The following is a 24473-nucleotide window of genomic DNA, read 5'->3' as shown; positions in this document are numbered from 1 at the left end:
ACAAAAAAAAAAAAAAGAAGGGGTGAGGGGGGGGGGGGGGGGGGACCAGCACAACTTTAAAAAGTAAATAGTTTGCCTTACTGAATAAAAATAATAGTTAAAAAGATTTGTAGAAAGATATCAGACGCAGTAAAGAGAAGACAACTTACTAGATTAGTATCAAAAGATGGTTTAGAGTAATCTTCTAAACTTCGAGGAGTTGATTTAGAAGAAATATAGACGACCTTAAGCTTGCGCTCCTCTATTGTTCGCCCACCCTCCTTATTGAACTTGTTGCATTAACATAAATAATGTCCCCAGAGAAAACAAAATTGACTTAGATTCTTATAGATATAATCAAGCTCACAGTAGGAGAGGAATATATCTTACAGTATCTTGTGCAAGCTGATCAACATCAACATTTGGAGGCACTATTGTGCTTTGCAGGAGAAACTTATCTTTACATGGCAAATCTGGAGGGTATTCCCGTTGAGCTTGAAGGGTGACTAAATAAAAACCAAATGCCACAAGAACATTATCAATAAAGTATGGAGCAGTGAACGTCCAGGGAAAAATAGTACACCATGCACAAGAAATAGCAACATGATGACATGTATCTAGTAACTTAAGCTATGCACTTGAATTGAGTGGTTTATGATCATCAGGCGGAGAAGAATAAATCACATAGACAAATGAAAGCGATATGAGGTAAAATATCCATTTCTTTGCTGCATAATTTCAAAGCACCAAAAAGTAGGGGCACTTTTGTGAGTTCTAACTTTTGGAGTATGGAACAAGGAAATTATGTCTTCTAAACTGCCTAAAAGAGGTTTCTTCTGAACTTGAATTTGGAGGAGAGATGGGTTGCAACTGGGATTAAAAGCATTCATCTGATAAACTGGATCAAAGCATTTTGGAATAATGTAAACATGATTTATTGCCATTACCATGAAGGGGATAACATCTTTTGAGATGTTGGGACTGCTCAACTAACCCCCACTTTATCATCAAATACATAAAAATTACTTTCGAAGAGCTGACCATGTATTCTTTGCTTTCAATATTAACACATGCATGTAACTAAATCATGTCACAGTTTCTGAAGTGAATCTGCAACAATGTTTGAAAGTCCAACATAGGTTAAACATGTGATATAAACTAGGCCATGATCAAATAATGATAATGCATATGGTCTCTGTTTCCAACTAAATCCAAAGAAACAAAGAACCATATAGAATATAATTACATTATGTTAGTTTACAGTCTTCAAGGGATCTAGAACTAAGCACCCTTTTGCATTTGTGCCATATAAATATGGTACTATTTTTACCCATTTTAAGAATCACATAGCATCTAAAATCCATTAATTGTTGCCATTTATTGTAGCACAATGGTATCTTCACCACTAATTGAAATATGACAAGCTGATGGAAACCACCTCTTATGACAGATGAATCCCATGGATGTATGACACCAGTGTTTGGCCGCACAAAGTACTTCTTTGGAGAAGTAGTTTTCACCTAACAAATTAAGTATTTCAAAATGAAGTAATACATAAAATATTCTAAAATACCATGATGTCGGATTGAAAAAGAATGAGTTATGTCTATTGAGTACTAAATAGAGTACCTTGAAAGCAACATGGTTCTCTGTGTTGTTCGTAATTTTAAGATCACAATAACTGTGTTTCTCCAGCTCAACTGATGAAAGGAACAAACAAAGTCATACGTCATTACGAGTTTTAGCGACACGTAAATCTACTATAACATCTTGCTAGCTCTCTCTTTCCTTAACTTTTCCATGCAAGAAAGACAATTCAATTAGGAGACTCTTATGTGAAGGATCATAATGAGGAAGCCAAATTACAGGAAGATAATCATGGAAATGTTTTTTTAAATTGCAATTTGCAGCATAAACATCCATGTGCTTTGTGCAAATTTATGATTATTGACTTCAACGTGAAGAACATCTAATGACATTTTCACTATTGTAGCAGTAACAATTCAAATTTGTCGCAAAAGTCCCTTAAATACAAGAAAAAGCTTATTCCGAATATGTTCAGAGGCAGGGTAAATTAGTCATTCTCTTCATCATTATTCCTGATAAGGGGTCTTTTTTGCCCAGTTGAGAATTCTGTAATCCTGGATTGTTGATCTTTCATTAGACGAAGTCATACAAGCCAATTACCAATGTCATTCTTCTCACTTAGACCAAATATGTTGCATCTTCTGAATTTTGTATATCTTACAACATCCATGACACGTCAACACCCCCCCACCCCAAAAAAAAAAAAAAAAAAAATGGATACTCACCCACGGGCCTTGAAGTTTACCGAGGTATTGCTTCTTTTTAAATAACTAAGAAATTGGCTTCAATTCCATGAAAGTCACATCCGAGGAATTCGTTTTCTACTTTAGTTGTTTAATACAAAAGTGAAAATGGAGTTCGAATTATAAGGTATAAACACTTAAAGCATGTTTGTAGCCAATTAAGTGGAAAATGCATTCCTATTGTTTTGGTGAATTTTTCTTTTCCAACTTACATGGAATTAGTTTGTCTTTTCCACCTTTGCAATCAAACAAGGCCTAATAGAAGTCAGTTTTACTTGTCAAAGCTGGATCACTCCACCACCTAATAAAATGCTTCAGTAATTTCCTATGATAATGTATCACAGTCAATTCACATACAATGAGTCACTTCTCCAGCACTCTAGCCACCGGTTTTCTAGGCTAATTAGAGGCGGTTCCAAACAAAAGCATTGTTAACCTCAATATTCTTCAGTCCAAAAAATTTAATAACTTTGCTTCAATCTAAAACATTCACATTCCGATAGAAACAAGCCCAAAGAAAGAGAAAAAAAAACATAGACATATAGAAAACTCGAGTGAGAAGACGTGTACCATGAAACTTTAGGTCCTCTGGATGTACGGAGACCAACCGGTTCGCAACGAAAGCCATTGGAACAACGGCCAGACCAGTCACTACCCAAAACAAGAACAGAGAAAAATTACCTCAACTAATAAATCGAATCCATTATCGTAAACAATCACGCACAACAATATATAAAAATGCAAACCCTAGGTGGAATCTAAAAAGTAGAACAGAGCAAAAACTAAAAACGAAAAATGAGGATCAGATTGAAAAATTAGAATACTAACAAATTTGATGGTGGAAAACAAATGCCTCCGCCTCAAAAATCGCTGCACGGGTCGGAACAAAACAAATATGGAAATCTTACTGTTGTATTATTTTGTTTTGTTTTCACCAAATGCCATAATCATTAATCCATTTGAAGAGGTTGATCATATATACTGTACTCAGATCAGAGATCGTAGGTAGAGAGCGTAGAGAGGAGCAGGGCACGTGGCGGAATGAGATGGGAGAGGACGTCCGATTCAAAAGTGAAGTTTGAGGACCAACGTCCCCAACCTATTGCCATATTGTATTTTTGCCCTCGACCCAACAAAATGCTGCAAATCTATATTTTTTTAAGTTTTGTTTTGTAAAATGTTTTATCAATTATCAATTAAATACAGATGCTGCCGTGAATGTGAGGGTAGGGACAATGGGGAGTCTTGTCAGTGGTCTCTCCCTTCGCCAAAGAATTGAAGTTTTTTCTCATCAGGTGATATCAAGACTTTAGCTAATCGAGAAGACTTATTGTCTAAATGTAAACAAGATTTTGAGATCGACTCCATGGAGAATGATTCCGTGCCTACTATCCAAAGTATCCATTCGGATTCTACTTTGACGTCAAATATGGTGTTTTTGTAGCATATAGTAAGGTTACTTCATGAAGTTAGCAGTGTCTTTTGTTGTCATGTTTCTCATGAAGGTAACAAAGTAATTCGCGAGTTAACATCTTTTGCTTATCCGGTACATGTGTCATTTTTTGGAATAACCATATGGCATTGTCTCTTGCGCTGACGGCTTGCGACAGTATGCATTAATAATATTGTGATGGCTTATAAATTTTTTTGTTCAAAATTATTTAAAATTAATAAATGATAAAAGGTAATAATATATAAATGTGAATACATGAATGACATCAAAGTTGTTGTCGGCGTCGAGAGTTATCAGCTAGCTGTGGGCACACGCTGCATTGTTTTTCCAAGAAAAATAATTTATGTAGCTATTCGTATTTGTGCATATACTGGATTAGAGTGCGGTAAAAGTAAATTTCATAAGCACACTTGGACTTGTGTGGTTATGATTCTTTTGTTTTGGACAATATGTAATATACACAAAGAAACAATAAATATCAAATAACAATAAACTTGAATACAAGAATATATTAATACTTAACCAAGAATGTAAAATATTAGGACATTATAGGTGGTCTCAAGAGATTGGAAGTAGTATATTTATTGTGGCTACAAAACAACGCTATCAATATGCAGGGGCGAATCCAAGAGTTTGAGTCAACACGGGCGGTCGTTGACCATCTACCGTCGATCGCAATAAAATATTAAGAATTCATTTGATACCATTTTTTATTTTTATTTTTTGTAAAAAATGCATTTTTGAACAGTGATTTGAAGGATAAAGTGTTGTTAAAAATAAAGAAATTTTTTGAATTTAAATATAATATTATTTTATTGAAGAATGTGTGAATGAAAAGAAAAGAGAAAAATGTATTTTAAAAAAAATAGAAATTGAATAAGGCCTAAAATTTAAATATAACAATTATTTTGTTCAAATTGAACATATATAATTTTGTTATAAGAATAAACATGACTCATCAAATGATATTGTTGCCAAGTTTTGTATAATTAAAAGGAAGAGATCATGTCAGAATCTCTACAGGTGGCTACTGCTATTCACAAGCTACCTCCTTAGTGGAAGGCTTTCAAAAGCTATTTGCAGCATAAGAGGAAAGAGATGTCTTTCGAGGATTTAATTATCAAGCTGCGCATTGAGGAGGATAACAAACAGGCTGAACGTAAGTCAGGGAATTCTTACTCTAAGAAGGCCAATGTCCTAGAGCACGGCCAGAGTTCTGGTACCAAGAAAGGTCATTCTTTTAAAGCCAAAGAGGGAAACGAAAATTGGAAAGATAAAAAGCAGACCAAGAAAGGGTCTCAGATGAAACCTACCGGTGGAGTAGGAAAGAAACCCAAGTTCCAGTTCAACGGAAAATGCTTCAATTGTGACAAAATTGGGCATCGATCGGCAGACTGCCGTCAGCCTCGGAGGGATAACAAGCAGCGTCCTCAGGCTAATATGGTTGGAAATGAGAGAGATCATCTCTCAGATGACATGTCTGACCTAAAACATGGTCTTAACTTTTAAGCAGCCAAAATTAATTTGCGAAAGACTTTTTTGCTTCCTCCTATTTTCTACCAAAGGTATTGTACAAAAAAGAACCAATTAAGTAGGCATAGAAAAGACTTCTCCATGCCGGCTCCCATTCGTCATGCACATCACCCTTGATTAATGCTTTCCATACTCATTGACACCAACTTCTGCGCTGCATCACTATAAAAACGATATACAAGATAATGGTTATTAGAGAATTTATTTCGATTTTTTTCCCCTTTTGTTATTTGTAAAATTTTAACAAGAGAGAATGTGCATACAACTTTCAAGCAATAACCAGCACAATAATGCTTCACGTATATAAAATTGATTACAGAAGTGATACAGAAATTCAAAAAATCTGATGTGGCACCATACTTCATTATTATTTCCTAACAACTGCCAACCCGTCCCCTTTTACCCACCCCCAATACACCCCACACCCAACACAGCCACCCCATCCCTTTATTTTCCTATTTACTATCTCAAATTTCGAAAGTATTACAGGAATGTTATATGAAGTCGAAATATTACATTTTTAATATCATTTTGAAGTGCTCACGGCCTAGTTTATCGCATCCTTAACCGCTTACGAAACGGCCAAACGGAGCAAAAGTTACCACTCGTTGAAATAGGCCGTTCCAAAATATATAAATGATTTTTCTTATTTTTGTCTCAATTTTCGGGATCATTATGAGTTATCAAACGAAATCAAAATATTGCATTCTTAACACCATTTCAAAGTGTTCATAGTCTAGTTTATCGTATCCTTAACTGCGTGCAAAATGGTCAACCATAGCAAAAGTTACCACTCGTCGAAATAGGCCGTTCCAAAATATATAAATAATTTTTCTTCTTTTTGTTTCAATTTTCGGGATCATTACGGGATGTCAAATGAAACCGAAATATCATATTCTTAATACCATTTCGAAGTGCTCACGGCGTAGTTTATTGCATCTTTAACTACGTGCGATATGGCCAACCATAGCAAAAGTTACCACTCGTCGAAATAAGCCATTCCAAAATATATAAATGATTTTTCTTATTATTGTCTCAATTTTCGGGATCATTACGGGATGTCACTGTTTTGCACAAGGTTAAGGATGCGATAAACTAGACCGTGAGCACTACAAAATGGTGTTAAGAATGTGATATTTCAATTTTATTTGACATCTCGTAATGATCCCGAAAATTGAAACAAAAATAAGAAAAATCATTTATATATTTTGGAACGGCCTATTTCAACAAGTGATAACTTTTGCTATGGTTGGCCGTTTCGCACGCGGTTAAGGATGTGATAAACTAGGTTGTGAGCACTTTGAAATGATGTTAATAATGTGATATTTTGATTTCGTTTGACATCCCGTAATGATCCCGAAAGTTGAGACAAAAATAAGAAAAATCATTTATATATTTTGGAACGACCTATTTCGACGAGTAGTAACTTTTGCTACATTTGATCGTTTCGTACGCGGTTAAGGATGCGATAACCTAGGCCGTGAGCACTTCGAAATAATATTAAAAATGCGATATTTTAATTTCGTTTGACATCCCGTAATGATCCTGAAAATTGAGACAAAAATAAGAAAAATCATTTATATATTTTGGAACGGCCTATTTTGACGAGTGGTAACTTTTGCTACGTTTGGCCGTTTCGTACGCGGTTAAGGATGCGATAAACTAGGCCGTGAACACTTCGAAATAATATTAAGAATGTAATATTTCGACTTCATATAATATTTCTGTAATACTTTCAAAATTTGAGATCGTAAATAAGGAAATAAAGGGATGGGGTGGCTGTGTTGGGTGTGGGGTGTATTGGGGTGGGTAAAAGGGGACGGTTTGATAGTTGTCAGAAAATAATAATGAACTATGTGCCACATCAGATTTTTTGAATTTCTGTATCCTTCCTGTAATAAATTTTATGTACGTGAAACATTATTGATAACCAGCATATGCTATTTCGATACGAGGACTCTGGCGGTTTTCATGCTGGCTATATATAATTTGATATGACAAGGATGGGCTCTTCGATTTTTAAGACTATAATTCAAATAGGGGCCTAGTCTTACATTTTAGTAAGTTTATAAATGATTAAAAATACACACAGAGGAATAAAAAGGACTTCATCAACCGGCTCCAATTCTGCACACTAGTCACACCCCTATTGCTCTTGGTTAATGCTTTCTATACTTGTTAGCGCCAACTCCTGCGCTGCATGATGCCAGTCGCACGCCCATCGCCCTGGTTGGGGCCTTAACTTTAACTTTCCCCTATATATGATATTCTATCAATCAATCGTTTTAGCATATTACGAGATTCCTTTTATCTCAACCCTCGAAACCTTAATCTTCTCATCTCTCTGTGAGTCTAAAGATTGAAGTTTTCAATTTCTTTCACGGTGGATCGTGCTCTCTGAATCAGTTCTCGAAGATTCAGTTGATTTGCAGCTACATCGACGAGAGAAAAATCTCTCCCCCACGCTTTGTTGAGTTCGCGTGCATTGCTCAAGATTTTGGTGTTTGTTCGAGGCTTTTCCGAGAAACATGCAATCTGAAGTCGTTTGAAGGAGTTTTTCACTTCGTCTTTATTCAAGAAGTATTTGGTGTTGATTTTTTTATAGGTCCTCTTCAATTTTGCTTTCGAAGAAGAGGGTGCTTCAGCCTTTTTCATTGACCTTGGATATGCGAGATCTATATAATACCTGATTTGGCCGTGGAGCGTAGAGGTCAAGTGTCTCGTCCGAGGATTTGCAGTGGAGTCTGAAGAATTCCTGTCAACTGCAGAACATTTGGAAAATTAGTGATTGGATTTTGCAGGAGTGCGAGGGTGATGATTGTCAGTTTAAATCTTTTGAGTTCTTGGTAAAAGGGGAAAAAAACATATTTGGTACTCCATGAATAAATCACATAAATTAAAATGCGCCAAGAAAAGGATAGAATGATACATCTGTCTGTAGGTACATTAAGAACCACGAGAATTTTTCTGTAATTTTTTTTTTTTCATTATGATTATAGAGAAAGGATGACTGTATAAATTTTGAATTTAATTTTCTGTTCGTCTTATTTGATGAACAGGAACACAAGGGCACCTTAAATTAGCATTAAGAAGATTTTTAATAGGGTAATTATCACTACAAAATTTATTTACTACACCACATTTTAATCACACCACAATTAAAATATATTTTCAATAAATACACCACAACAAATTTACAATTATACTCCTAATTCAATAAAAACTAAAAATGGGAAAAAAATTGTGGTGTACTTATCATCCCAATATTACTCCTCATTTTTCTCATCCTTTAAACATTTTCACTAATTCTAAAACAAGAATTTGCAATCTCTTTACGTCACAGAAATTTTACACCAGAATTAATTTTACGCACTAAAGGATCAAGAGATTAATCTCATTAACAAATGATCAAATAACATATTTATATATATTTATATGTTGTGGAATCGATGTATTTTCTTTAAATCTCGTTTTTTTATTTTATTTATGTATTTTGCAGTATCATTTCTCAAATCTCCACCATAACAAAAGTTCATTATAGCTGGTTTCTAAGATACATCATACATGCGTTAACAAGGACCAAAAAATATTGTGCGGTAGACCTTTGTTTTCACTTTAATCCACTACTCCCAAACCAAAAGTGTCCTCTCTCTCAATGTTAATTGCAATTGAGTTATCGCATGAAATATCATGATTGTTATTTCACTGCCTTTCTAATTGTTTTTAACAAGATTTTAATTGTAATATTATGTTGGATTCTTTAAAGTAAACAATTAATGGGTGAGGTTCCAGACTATTTGTAGGAAGATTCCATGTTTGACTTCTCACCATCGTCTTCTCTTCTTTTTTTTTCTGAGTTTTGGCGTGTTATAGATGGAGAGAAATTCATATACCTACATATACAAAAATTCATGAAAAGTGAAACATGAATTCATAATCTTACATACTTGTTTAAAATCATAATAAATCTATTTGACTTAACAAAAAATTAAATCCTTAATTTTCAAACTTGACAAATAAATTGAAAAAATAAATTCATTTACAGTGAGAAATTTTTTATCTTGCCACCGTGGCGGAAGGCAAAAGCCGCCAGAAAAACTATGAACAATAAAATGTTAAGGAAAAAGAAAGAAAGAAATTGGGTTTTACATTTGTGGTGTAACAGTAATTTATTTAATTAAAAAGTATATTAAAATCCTAATTATGTAATTTTACTTAATGACATTTTAGTAAATAAGAAAATTGTGTTGTACTTAATAAAATTTGTAATGGTAATATAATTATCATTTTTAATAAGTGCCATGTACGTGCCAGTTGTGTGCTAGCTATATATTTAGCCCTTGTTTAGTCCCCATTATTTCTAAAATACATTTTTCTCTTTCTGATTTTTAACACCACAAATTCAAAATTTTTCATTATTTTTTAATGATACAACCTCTATCAAAATACTATTCCAAAAGACATTTTCATGTCTTCACCATTTTCATGTCTCAGTGGTTCTTGTCTTAACTGCCCTTCACCATTTTCATTTCTAGGAATTCAATTTAGAGAATTTGCCACTTGTGGAAAGATTTCGGTATCAATGCTCTGGCTGACCTAAATTACACACACTAGCACATTCATTCAACGACTTCCTTTTCTGTATTATTCATTAGATTCTTTGCAGCTATCACCCTGCAGAATGAATTGAAGTTAGTCCTATTTGAGATGCAATAATAAATGATGAAATTTTTTTTAAAGAGAAAATGTAGTAGCATAAATTTTGAATTTAATTTTCTCGTCGTGTCATTTGATAAACGAGAATAAAATGGTATATTTTAGTTAGCACTGATAAGATTTTAAATAAGTGCAATACGTGTTCGTGTTGTGTGCGAGCTATAGATTTATATTATGTTGAATTTATTTGGAAATTTTTAAATAATTAATTTACATGAATCATTAATGCATTAATCTACGTCTCATGGAATTTCAACCTTATTCATATAATAACTGATTTCGAAAAAATGAAAAAGAAAATTACAGTTTTTAAGCACAATAATCGGCCCAAATGTTATTTTTCGAAAGCTTTGATAATTCAACAGAAATACAAGAAGTTACGTTACAACATTATACCTTGCCCTTCAGTCTGAGAATTTAATAATGCAAATAATAATGATGATATTGGGCTATGCAACCTTTTTATGTGTATCATTATTATTAGTAGATGAAAGACGCAATGTGTTACAAAATATTTCATTTTTTCTTATCCTAAGAATTATTACGGGCCCAAAATTATTCGGCAATTGGATTATTGAAGTTATCAGGTTATGAATTTAGCTTTTTGATCATGGAGATTTTTTTTGAGAAGTGTGGGCTAACACAACATGCGGATCATATTGGAGTTGGAATTCAAAGGAAACTTGGGAATTAATTACTCGGTTTGTATTCACTATATGTTTACATACTTAAATCAATATAAAATTGAAGGGTAATAATTCTGCAATTGTGGTGACAATTGGTTTTCTAATAATTTGGATACGCTAATTTGGGTATCAGGGGCTACATAGTTATGGTTCATTTATATTATTAACATCTAACTGAATTCAAAGGGTTTATGAAAAAACTTATGAATACATATAGAAAAGTGTACATTGCATAGAAGATTAAAAAAAAGATAAAAAAAAAAAAAAATGTATGGATTAATGAATACGAATAAAATATTCTAATAATTCGTAGGCTTTGCAATGATTCAAATTCAATTTTTTATTTTCTTTCGGATGAGAAGAAAGGCCTTCTTATTTTCTTTGCACAACGAAAAACAAAATAATCCTAGAATTATCTTTCATTTTTTTTTACTAAAACTATCTACAAAAGAAATTAGATAAAATGTCTTCACCCTTGGAAATTGATAGTGAAAGAGCAAAATTCGGGTGCATATCTTTTGTCAAAAGAACCATCAAATATCGCTATTTTGGGCACCAAATAAGTATATAAAACACACTTATCAAAAGGATAAAGGATAATATCTATAATAAGAGGAAAGATATAGTACTGGACAAAGGTGAATTAAAGAGACTTAATTCAGTAATTGAAGAAATGGAGGCGAAATGGCTTGAGACTGTGACATTGGCAGAGTTAGTGGAACACAACCCAAATATCCAAATTTTAGAATTTACAGCAGATGTTGATGATGGACGGGCTTATTTAGCTTTACTCGAGTTAGTTTCTCACCCTCAACCCCCTAACATGCATACTTTCAGAGATGAATACATGTACAAAGTGTGAACACAAACACAGATGCATTCAGATCCCAACGAGTTGTGATGCATGGGATACTTGCTAGGGCTCATATTTATAATTTTAGTGATATTGGATATTGACGTGACTGAAATATGGTATTCAAATTTGGTTTTTCTGTATATTGCCATATCTTTAAAGTAAAATATACTCATCTTTCTCCCGGTGCATTTTGTTTTATAGTGAGATATTCATGGAGTAATAAAGATCTTCTTTCTTTTCCAATAACTCGAGATTTGAAATGGCAATTATTGCATTTGTACTCCTTTGAAAATCGAATCACCTTCTAAATGTTTCAAATATTCTGCAGTTGACAGGAATATTCAAATTCAATCATAAATCCTAAGACAAGACGCTTGACTATCTAGATCTGACCCCTAAGGTCAAGTATTATATAGATCATGCATACCTGATGCAGATGAAAAGACTAAAACATCCTCTTTTTGAATCACCATGCATATAAAAATGCCAACACCAAATTCTCAATTAGACAAAAATTCCTTCGAATGGCTTCAGATCGTATGTTTCTCTGCAAAGCTTCCATCAAACACTGAAATCTTTGGCAAATGCACGCGAACTCAACAAAGAGTGGGAAATAGCATTCTTTCTCATCAATATAGCAACAAATCCACAGAATATTCAAAAGCTGATCCAGAAAACGCAATCAACAGTTGTAGAAATTGAAATATTCAATCTACAGACTTGCACAAAGACAAGAAGATTAGGGTCTCTATAGTTGAGAGAGAAGGAATATCATAATATGCTAAAATCATCATATTGATTGATACAAGATCACAGGGGAAAATTACAAATAAGCCGTGAACCAGGGTGATGGCTGTGCAACTGCCGTGATGAAGTGCAGGAGTTGGCACAAACAGTATAGAAAGCATTAGCCAAGAGAAATGGGCTTGCGACTGGTTTCCAGAAAGGCAGTCAGCTGATGAATTCTTATTTATGCGTATTTTTCAAGCATTTATAAACTACCCGATAAATGAAAAGCATAGGGATATTATGAAACATTGTTCACTAGATTCTAATTATATGAATAACAAATATGATTTTTTTTTTCTTTCCCAAGAACTCAAGATATTCAAACTGGCAATTATTGCACTCACACTACTCTCCAAATAGAAAATCGCCTTCTAAATGTTTCAAATATTCCGTGTCGATAGAAATTCTTCAAACTCCACCGCAAATCCTAAGGCGAGATGCTTGACTATCTAGATCTGACCTTTAAGCTCTAGTGCCAGATCAGGAATTATATAGATCTTGCAAATCTGATGCCGATTTAAAGACTAAAACATCCCTTTCTTTGAACAGAAAATTGAATCGCCATGTTGGATTTCATGCACAATAATAAAGATGAAAGAGAGAAATCAACTCAAGTGTTTGTGTGGTTCAACGGTGTGCCTATGTCCACGAGAGTGAAACGAAGATAATTTTATTCAGACTGAAAAATAAGGTTATAACATTATTATTTATACTAACCTTAACTCAAGCCCATACAAGACTTTAAGGCCCGTACAAGAAAATACCATGTATCGTACCGCACCCCCAACCCATTCAGTGTTCTTGGCAATCAGATAGTGAATTAAACCTACAAGGTCGATGCCGTTGATCCGCTCCATTTTGTTTTGTGCACTATAATCTCCTCACTCCACTCTGCTCAAGTCCGGCATCCACCTATCTGATCTAGTAAACCCATGTTCCACTTTATATGAGCCACATATACAACACGCCATGCTTATAAAAACATCAACAACAAACTCTTGATTGGACCTAAATTCCTTTCGAACGGCTTCACATCGTTTGTTTTTCTATAAAGCCTTGAACAAACACCGAATTTTTCGGCAAACGCATGCGAACTCTGAAGAGTGGGAAATAGCATTCTCTCTTGCAACGAAGCAACAAATCCATAGAATACTCAAGAACTGATCCAGAAAACACAATCAACAGTTGAAGAAATTGAAATATACAATCTGTAGGTTTGCACAAAGACAAGAATATTAGGATTTCTAGGGTTGAGATAAAAGGAACACGTAACATGCTAGAATTATCTTATTGATTGATACAAGATGAAAAGGGAAAATTACTGCCTCATATTTTTCTCCAGTAACTAGTTCAATTTCTAAAAGGATTTTCTTCTTCTTCATGTAGCCGTTATCTTGCATTTCTTTTTGGTAGTGATGTACCACACGATTTGGCACCAACGAGTATATAAAGCATTAACCAATAGTGATAGACGTGCTATTTGTTGAATATTTTGAATGAATATTTTGAATGATGAATGAAAAGTTAATGCATGTTGAATACTGTCAGTTTCATCATTTTGAATGCATGTTGAATGCGTATGAAAACATCAGTAACTTTCCATTTGAAATATGTCGGTTTCACCCTATTCATTCATCCATGTTGTAACTCCCTATTCAATGTATTTATGAGAAAGCTCCTCCTATATTGGTATAAATAGAGGATCACTCTCGGCTAGAAAATACAACAAAAAAGAAAACACAACAAAGAAAAAAAAAGTTCAGTTTCCTCCTCCATTTCCAGCAGCCCCGATTTTTTTTTTTTTGGTTTTTTTTCTTTTCTTTGCTAAAGTTCTTTGAGAGATAGACACATCTAGTTCGTAGGTCGGTAACGTTGTGCAGCGTGAACCGTCAACCGATTGTATCTTGGGAATCGAACACCGATTAACACCTCTTGCACTTCGGTGAGGCGGCGAATTCGATTTAAGGAAACCGTGTAAACACGGACCTTCGGTTTTGGTTGATTTATTCTGATTCTCCAATTTATCCCTACAAGCTTAAATCGAATTTCTCATTTCGGGAAATTTTGAGAATCGATTTTTTTTTCCGTCGTCTTTTTTTTTCCCCTCCAGTTGTTTGCTGTTTACTTAATTTGTCCTTTAGGAAAAAAGGTTGACAATCTATCTATTTAATTACGTGCAGTAAATTTATTAGGTTTAAATCAGTAAGGTCGAAAGAAAAAAAATTGGTTTACAGGAAGTTTCTTAGTTCATGCCTGCGTGGTTTTGGTTCTACAGTTTATTTTTCTCGAACAGATAACTTGACCTCAAATCTATAATTATTCTAAATTGTTTGTTGCGTGTTCTAAGGTTAAATGGCGTCACATGGAAATGATGATGTGAACAATGGAAGCAACACTGTTGGGACCGCTGTGAACCCTGTGGAGACCTCAACTGGCATTCCTCCTGTTGATGGGACAATTGGTGGCGGGATTCCTCCTGTTGGAATGAACCCCACTTTGCCTATGACTGCGGCCTCGACAATCCAGTTTGGCACAATACCTTTGCCAGTACCTAGGGTTGCGGCCTCGGTACCTTTGCCATCGTTTTCGGCTCCATTTCCGGTGAATCATGCAATTCGACCGGATAAGTTTGCTGGTACTGATTTTAAGACATGGAAGAATAAGATGATTTTTTATCTTACCACTTTGGGCCTTGCACGTTTCCTCACTGAGGATGCCCCTGTTGTACCTGAAAACGACACTGATATGCATAGGCGTGCGGCTTGGGATGCATGGAAAAGTGCTGATTTTTTATGTCGCAATTATGTCTTGGATGGCCTACAGAATTCTCTGTATCACGTGTATGTGGTAAAGAAATCTGCTAAGGAGCTTTGGGAGTCCTTAGAAAAGAAGTACAAGATCGAGGATGCTGGGTCTAAGAAATTCTTAGCCAGTCGGTGCATGGACTTCGAAATGGTTGATTCACGTTCAGTGGTGAGCCAAGTGCAAGAGTTCCAAGTGCTCTTGCAAGAAATGCATGCTGAGGGTCTGATCATGTCAGAATCTCTACAGGTGGCTACTGCTATTCACAAGCTACCTCCTTAGTGGAAGGCTTTCAAAAGCTATTTGCAGCATAAGAGGAAAGAGATGTCTTTCGAGGATTTAATTATCAAGCTGCGCATTGAGGAGGATAACAAACGGGCTGAACGTAAGTCAGGGAATTCTTACTCTGAGAAGGCAAATATCCTAGAGCACGGCCAGAGTTCCTAGTCCACAGTGATGTGTGTGACTTGAAATTTGTCCAAACAAGAGGCGGCAATAAGTACTTTATTACTTTTGTCGACGATAGCACGAGATATTGTTATGTGTACTTGCTTAAAAGCAAAAATGAAGCTATCGATAAATTCATTCTTTATAAGAATGAAGTTGAAAATCAACTTAGCAAGAAAATAAAGGTGCTACGAAGTGATCGTGGTGGTGAATATGAATCACCATTTGGTGAATTTTGTGCTAAACATGGAATAATTCACCAAACTACTGCACCTTATTCACCTCAGCAGAACGGAATTGTTGAGCGTAAGAATCGAACGTTAAAAGAAATGATGAATGCTATGTTGATTAGTTTTGGATTACCACAGAACATGTGGGGAGAAGCTATTCTTTCTGCGAATTACATTTTGAATAAAGTGTTAAGAAAGAATATGGATAAGACTCCGTATGAACTTTGGACAAGTCGGACACCTCCATATAAATACTTACGAATGTGGGGGTGTCTTGCTAAAGTTGTGGTGCCTCCTCCTAAGAAGGTCAAGATTGGACCTAAGACGGTTGATTGTGTGTTCATTGGTTATGCACAAAATAGTAGTGCATATAGATTTCTTGTACATTATTCAAATGTACCTGATATTCATCCGAACACGATTATGGAGTCTAGGAATGCACAATTCTTTGAGAATATATTTCCTTGTAAAGAGTTAACTCCTATTAAACGGACTATGGAACCATCTGCTTCTGGCAGCAGTAAAGATCCAGTTGAAGAAGGTGAGGATGAGCCTAGACAGAGCAAAAGGACCAAAACTTCTACGACGTTTGGCCCTGATTTTCTCACATATTTGATGGAGAATGATCCTCAAAGCTATAAGGAAGCTATATCTTCTCCGGATGGTCATCTGTGGAAAGAAGCCATCAAGAGTGAAATCGATTCTATCCTACAGGATCATACCTGGGAATTAGTAGATCTTCCACCGGGCTGTAAGCCTTTGGGCTACAAGTGGATCTTCAAGAAGAAGATGAAAGCGGATGGAGCCGTTGATAAATATAAAGCTCGACTAGTAATCAAAGGTTATAAGCAAAAGGAAGGTTTAGATTACTTTGATACTTATTCTCCTGTGTCGAGAATAACTTCTATCCGGATAATAATTGCTATTGCGGCCTTGCGAAATCTGGAAATACATCAGATGGATGTAAAAACAGCTTTCCTAAATGGAATCTACATGGAGCAACCAGAGGGGTTTTTAGCTCCAGGTCAAGAAAGGAAAGTTTGTAGACTGGTTAAATCGTTGTATGGTTTAAAGCAAGCACCGAAGCAATGGCATGAGAAGTTTGATAATGCTATGCTTTCTAGTGGTTTTAGAATCAACGAGTGCGACAAGTGTGTATATGTCAAGGACACTAATGATGGATATGTCATATTATGTCTATACGTCGACGACATGCTCATTGTCGGTAGCTCTGACAAGATTATCAAAGCCACTAAGAATATGTTAAACTCAAAGTTTGACATGAAAGATATGGGTCTCGCAGATGTCATTTTGGGAGTAAAAATTACTCGAACACCAAATGGACTTGTGTTATCTCAATCTCATTACATTGATAAGATACTAGACAAGTTCAACAAGTCAGATACTATTGTGGCCAGGACCCCAATGGATTTGAGTCTCCACTTATCCAAGAACACTGGTGATGGTGTGTCACAGTTAGAATATTCTCAGATAATTGGGAGTTTAATGTATTTAATGACTTGTACGAGACCGGATATAGCATACTCAGTTAGCAGATTGAGTCGCTACACGAGTAACCCAGGTGCTATCCACTGGAAAGCCATTTTCAGGGTGTTACATTATTTAAGGTACACTTGTGATTTTGGACTGCACTATTCTAGATACCCTACAGTAATTGAAGGGTATGCTGATGCAAATTGGATATCAGATATGTCAGATTCCAAGTCTACTAATGGATATGTCTTCACTCTTGGTAGTGCAGCTGTCTCTTGGAAATCGTCCAAACAAACTTGCATCGCAAGATCTACAATGGAATCAGAGTTCATCGCTTTGGACAAAGTAACTGAAGAAGCAGAGTGGCTTCGCCAGTTTGTTGAGGATATTCCAAGATGGTCAAAGCCTGTGTCTGCAATTTGTGTTTATTGCGATAATCAATCAGCAATTGGTAGAGCACAGAGCAATATATATAATGGTAAGTCTCGACATATTCGAAGACGACATAATACCATTCGAAAACTACTCTCACAAGGTATTATCACTCTGGACTATGTGAAGTCAAAGGATAATATTGCGGATCCACTAACAAAAGGGATAACTCGAGAGCTAGTTGAAAAAGCATCGAGGGGAATGGGCTTGCAGCCTATGACGTTGAAAGATATCATGGTGGAAACCCAACCTAACTGAATGGTGATCCCAAGATCTAGGTTCAAAGGGACAACTAAATCATGTATATCTGTGTGAATCAGTGAGAAGGTTCTCCTTCTGCTCATTCCTATGGTGCTCACAGTGATTGGAAGATGCAGGTTAAGCTATGTTTTTAATGACCATTAACCGTTGTTGTGAAAGACTGAGTTAAGAGGTCACCTATGTGAGTGTGAAGTGGGGCCGCTTCTATAAGGGTTGGGAAGGCTACATCCTTGAACAAACACTTGCAGAACCAGGCGACGTGTTCATGGCCAAAACGAACACAACATTGAGAACTATGCTGTGTCTAGAATGGTCCTATGTGAGGTCTATTGTCTTGATTTACACAAATGGCGAAACAGTTCAAGGTATCAGATCCACTGGTTTGCTGGTAATACTCGATAGATTTTCACGAGGAAGGTTCAAAGCTAAATGCTACCTATCCTATGCAGGATTGATTCGTTTTACTCTCTCTTTCTCTCTTGAGTCTCTATTTTCAAAATTTTTCATTCATGTGGGGGACTGTTGAATATTTTGAATGAATATTTTGAATGATGAATGAAAAGTTAATGCATGTTGAATGCTGTCAGTTTCATCATTTTGAATGCATGTTGAATGCGTATGAAAACATCAGTAACTTCCCATTTGAAATATGTCGGTTTCACCCTATTCGTTCATCCATGTTGTAACTCCCTATTCAATGTATTTCTGAGCAAGCTCCTCCTATATTGGTATAAATAGAGGATCACTCTCGACTAGAAAATACAACAAAAAAGAAAACACAACAAAGAAAAAAAAGTTCAGTTTCTTCCTCCATTTCCAGTAGCCCCGGTTTTTTTTTCTTTTTTGGTTTTTTTTCTTTTCTTTGCTAAAGTTCTTTGAGAGAGAGACACAGCTAGTTCGTAGGTCGGTAACGTTGTGCAGCGTGAACCGTCAACCGATTGTATCCTGGGAATCGAACACCGATTAACACCTCTTGCACTCCGGTGAGGCGGCGAATTCGATTTAAGGAAACCGTGTAAACACGGGCCTTCGGTTTTGGTTGATTTATTCTGATTCTCCAATTTATCCCTACACTATTTTCGAGAGGAAGTCCTTTTTATTCTTTTGTGCATATTTTCCAACATTTGCGAACTTATTAGAACATTAGATAGGGCCCCTACTTAAATTATAGCCTTAAAAATAAAAAAGGTCAACCTTTGGTGTATCTCAATTAATATAGCCCATGTGAGAAATGTTAAACAGGACTTCTGGTGTCAAATTAGGATCTGGAAGATCATCATTTGAAAGTTATGACACGCCTCTCATGTTAATTTTTCTAATAACAAAACTAGAATATATAAGGATCTTTTTCTAATTTTTTTTCCCTATCCTTGGACCTGTGGGTTATAGGTCAATCACTCCCAGGTTTAGATTGAATAAAAGGCCAACTTCTTCTTTTTCCTTTTTGGTTGTAGCTGCCAACAATAGAATTTGAAGAAAAAGAGTTGATTTTTTGCAACATGTTAATCTGTTTCAACTTAAGCATATGGCTTATGAAGTGAAGATGACTTCATAAAATCTACAGAAGCTACTATTTTCCAAACACATTCTAGCATAATTTAAAAGCCCTTCGAGTATAGAGGTGCGAAGACAGCTATTATAGAAAAGGGAGGAAACATTTTAAATTGAAACAACAGAAGAGATAGATAGCCAAATGCTGATTCAAGGAGTGGAGAAGTCAATATCACTAGCATTTCACAAGAACTACTCACAAAAATTCAAGAACTGGGGAAATAGCAGTCGCAACAGGCATTGCCTCAGCCAGCACATACCAACAATTGTCACCTGGTCAGTAGGCGTTCAACCAACAACTGACACCTTAGCAGCCATCACTCGAGTAGTGTGAGCGAAATTCAATGATAGAGAAGTTTATAAAAAATTAGTCCATCACCATATGAAGGGAGAACAGTTCCCCTTGCAGTCAAGGAATAGTTACAATAACCGGAATGGATGATCAGTTTCATAAGTGCGAAGATGGTGATAAGTAATGTTTGCAACGTTCATGATGAAAAAAGGGGCCAACCATTGTTGGGACATGACAAGCAATAAATAACACCTGAAGAAGAGCAGGTTGTGACCTAAACACTATGATGCTTGGACTCGAGTATGGGTATCGGGTACGGGTACATATCTAAGTGTCGAATATTTATTTTCTAGAATGTAGGATATGGATATATGGCTAGAAAGAGTCTTAATTTTGGACACAGGTACATGGATACGTCTTTTAAACTTCAATTTTTTACTAACTCAAAATGTTATTTTGAATATACCAAAATCAAGTGTTCACAAAGAAGAAAGGGAATTAGTTTTCAATTATGAGAAGTTAATTACTAAATGTTATATAAAATAGAAAATGAGTGAGTTGATTGTAATTTGGATTTAGTGGAGTACTAAATAGTATTATATGGAACCCATTTTCATTTTATACAAACAAAACCTTAAACCACCGATATAGAGAGGGAAAGAAGGAAAAAAGAAGAAAAGATAAGGAAAAGAAAAAGAAAGAAGAAAGAAGAAAGAAGAAGAAGAGAAAATCTAGCGTCGTCGCCTTTCTCCACCCTCTTGGAGGTGGCGAGATTTATAGAGAGTAGATATGGAAAAAAAAAAAAGAAGGAAAAGAAAGAAGAAGCAAAAAATTGCAAAGTGTCATGTTGAAACTTGGAGGATTCGACACATATCCCATACTTATGTCGTGTCGTGTCCGACACGGGTACTCTAATCATTTCAAAGAGTCCGAGTACCAGAGCCTAAACATGTACAAAGAACTTGTAGAGGAGAAGTTTTTGCCCTCAGTTCTAAGAGATCAAAAAGAAAATTTCTTCGATTACAACACCCATGACACTTATGGAATATGAGCCGCAAATCTGAGGAATTTTCAAGGTCTGCCTTATGAATAAAAAGGAGTGTCGCGAAAATCCCTCAAGAAATCTTGATTCCGGGCTTAGAAAATAATCAAACGAACACCGATTTATCTCCGCTCGACACCTTCACTTTGGTGCTTCAAGAACTCTAAAACCACACAAAGAGGAATGGATGGTGGTGGTAATAGGAAGAAGAAGAGGCAACAATGGTGGGAATCACTCCAACAAACACCAAGCCGGCAGCCTCCCCTTACTCTTGGCCCTCTCTTCCATACACGCACACTCACTATAAAACTACTGCTAGGAGGTTGGGTATATATAAATGGATACTAGGTCACTTAATTAGGCCAACAATAAATAAATGGGCTACTTAAGAATCAAGGCAAACTGAATAACAATTGGGTCAAGACTTACATATCCAACGATAACAAACCCAACTCCAACTTGGGCCATACAAAAGTGTTGGTTGTATTCGAGTCGAGCCAAGTCCATGGTGCCGATAAATTATCCGACAACTATTTTAAATCATCATCTGGATTTATTAGGTATCAAAAAACCCAACAAATCACCACCTTGATACCCAAAAAATCTGTAAGCAATCAAAACACAAAGTTTATACTTGCATAATCAAAATAACCAATAAAATTGGATCGCAGACCTTATTTCGTATTTCCAACTTGAAACACATGCCATACCTGCTTCATGTACTCACAGGGGCTAAGGTTAAAAAGACCCAAGTGAAGCAAAAATTCAATAGTAAACAATCAAAAGCAAATAAACATGCGATGATGACATATTATAGGATAACACACATAGATCTTTTTCAGAAAGACGTTCACACAGAACCACAGATTAACAAAAAGTTAATCAAACACACGGTCAAACACATATGCAACAAATGCATAAATGACCCATGAAAATATCTCACCACACTTATCATATCTCATTCCGTGTTGCTCACATCTCGAGAACACATATCTCCTCTCATCACCCACTATTCTCACTAGACTGATCACTCAAACATGTATAACTGATAGGTCACAATAGATCTTAAGTTCTCAGGATAATCTTTTATTACCACATCATTTCACCCAACATACGTGGATAATGGGTCTCTACCTAACAGAAGTGATAGAAATGCCTTTCTCACATTCCACTTGTACAGGGTCTCTTCAAAGATAAAGGATTCTAACATTTAATCACCTCTCCACTCGTGATCCAAATGTCACATTCCACATCCCCATGCATATCACCAATACACATTAGGGCATCTATACTCCATCTTATCAATAGACACACAACTAACTGCTATGCATCTCAAACTTACTATGACAAAACAACACCTTCGATGACCACAAAGGTTAGGGCTCAAGTTAAATTGACCCATACACCACAAGGTTACTCCAATCATCAATGCTCAAAAGAATCCACAAAGGAAATGGTGAAGATGGTACTCGTAAAGAGAATAGAAGAAAGAGTTGGTTACTTCGCTACACTCACAAAAGAGGCTCACAAAGAGAAAGAAAATAATCATGCATGGCTGCCTTACACAATCTCACAAATCACACAGGATCACAAAGATAAAGGAGAAAACGGCTGCCCATCTTGCTCTTACTACCATACTCTTACCTTACTCACAGAGCAAAATGAGTACGCCACAAAACTCAACCCATTATGCATGCAAACACATTACACAAAGTAATAAGATCATTCTAATTCATGAAATTACACTCATCAAACAAATTGAAAGTGTAACATACCAACGCAACAGAATTAGGCAATCACATGCATGCAGAAAGGATTACACACATGCAGTAACCGGTTCATTCTCAATAAATCTCGCGCAGGTCATCACTCGACCCATTGACAACATTCGCCTCACCTCTCTCATTGTCTTTCTTTTTATTATCATTTTTAGGACAATCTATTTTCAATTATATCTAAATTTTACTACAGTTAAAGCACATTTTATTTTTCGCACTTACCTTAGACCTACACATGCCAACAACACCAAATAATGACCACAAGCAACATATAAACTTAATTCAGATAGAATGATTGAATAAACTTTCCTAAGATCACAAGCAATTCTAATAGTATAGAAAAATTGGCAACAAATTCACAAAGAATTTAATGCAAATAATTTCTAAGTCTAGCAACAGGCAAAAATTACCCCTTCACGGTAACCCCAAACCTAACGTCATCCCAAAGATGACTTTTAATGCGAAAAATAAATAATTATCTTACACAATAATTTTAATTGCAATGATAAAGGACAAAGAATACAATATCGAGCGGACCACATTTAAAGGTCCGTAAATATCGAAAGATGTGATTCACCACTTTTGAATAGTCATTGCTCATCCTAAAGTCACTAGCAACCGCAGCAACACAAAAATAGCACTCGACACCCGAACGTCCAAGGGTAAAATTGTCCAATTTTCACTGCATTGCTCAAAACTGAAATCCGACAACACCACGGGGGTCTATCTAATCGTCGGCAACATTCTATTTGAAGACCACATCGTCGAATTTCGAAAGACATGCTGCCACATTCCTCGTCAGTGTTTCCACACGGTGGCACCGCCCATCCTGAAGTGCCTATGCCTGCTGAGTCCACAGGTAGTGTCCATTTTTCCAAACTCTTTTTGGTTTCACCAGAAAACGCTAAAATAGGTCTGGCTAGTTTTGTAAAAATCTGGACAGCTTTCTACTTCAATTTTCAGATCGATTCTTGACCTTTTCCAGCCTCTTTTTCGCCCAAAAAATCATATATTTCTCAATAACACAAGCTCTGATACTATTTGTCACAGAAAACAATCAAACGAACACCGATTTACCTCGACTCGACCCAAACCTTCACTTTGGTGATCCAAGAACTCTCAAACCCTATAAAGAGAAATGGATGGCGGTGGTAATAGCAACAATGGTGGGAATCATTCCAACAAACACCAAGCCGACTGCCCCCCTTTTCTCTCGGCCCTCTCTTCCACACACACTCTCACCATAAAACAGCTGTCGGGAGGTTGGGTGTATGTAAATGGATACTAGGTCACTTAATTGGGTCAACAATAAGTAAATGGGCTACTTAAAATTCAAGGCAAACTTAATAACAATTGGGCTAAAACTCACATATCTAACGACAACAAAACCAACTCCAACTTGGGCCATCCAAAAGTGTTGGTTGTATTCGAGTCGAGCCAAGTCTATAGTGTCAATAAATTATCCGACAATTATTTTAAATCCTCGTCCAGATTTATTGGGTATCAAAAAACCCAACAAGGAGTTGAAGGAAATAAGCAAGAAATGGCGAAAAATGGCAAAATTCAAAGTACGTAGATTAAATTGACCATTTGATGGAAATTGGAGACTTGGAGAAAAATAATTTATCAATTTGGCCTCTATTGGAATTGGAATTAGAATCAAATTATTTAATTAGTTGAACTTTAACAACAAAACATTACTACTGCGGGCGGGAAAGAAAAGAACAATTGGAATTTCACTTCAAATTGGCGACTAACAGGGGTGTTCTCAACTAAGATTTTGATGAATTTTAAATGACTAT

At 35.8% G+C, this 24473-nt stretch overlaps 1 protein-coding gene across 1 annotated transcript; it reads right to left on the bottom strand.

Moving 5' to 3' along the window:
• Positions 1-77: 77 nt before the first annotated feature.
• On the bottom strand, positions 78-3416 carry LOC111396388 (vesicle-associated protein 2-1-like). The gene is made up of 6 exons (XM_023022827.1): positions 3138-3416; positions 2880-2960; positions 1609-1679; positions 1418-1499; positions 370-485; positions 78-269 (listed from the first exon to the last, which is right to left on the bottom strand). The coding sequence occupies exons 2-6, from the start codon at positions 2935-2937 to the stop codon at positions 78-80; spliced, it is 519 nt and encodes a 172-aa protein (XP_022878595.1). The 5' UTR covers positions 2938-2960; positions 3138-3416.
• Between the last annotated feature and the right edge of the window lie 21057 nt (positions 3417-24473).

Source organism: Olea europaea, chromosome 6 (genome assembly GCF_002742605.1).
Source record: "Olea europaea var. sylvestris chromosome 6, O_europaea_v1, whole genome shotgun sequence".
Taxonomy (NCBI): domain Eukaryota; kingdom Viridiplantae; phylum Streptophyta; class Magnoliopsida; order Lamiales; family Oleaceae; genus Olea; species Olea europaea.
This window is presented reverse-complemented; position numbering and strand designations above follow the sequence as displayed.

Excerpts from the sequence above, each read along its gene's own strand:
- LOC111396388 (XM_023022827.1), bottom strand. The coding sequence starts at position 2,937 with ATGGCTTTCGTTGCGAACCGGTTGGTCTCCGTACATCCAGAGGACCTA. Across the intron at positions 486-1,417 it reads GGATTCATCTGTCATAAGAG|TCACCCTTCAAGCTCAACGG; the intron begins GTGGTTTCCATC and ends GTTTTTATTTAG. Across the intron at positions 270-369 it reads ATCAGCTTGCACAAGATACT|TTCAATAAGGAGGGTGGGCG; the intron begins GTAAGATATATT and ends TAATGCAACAAG.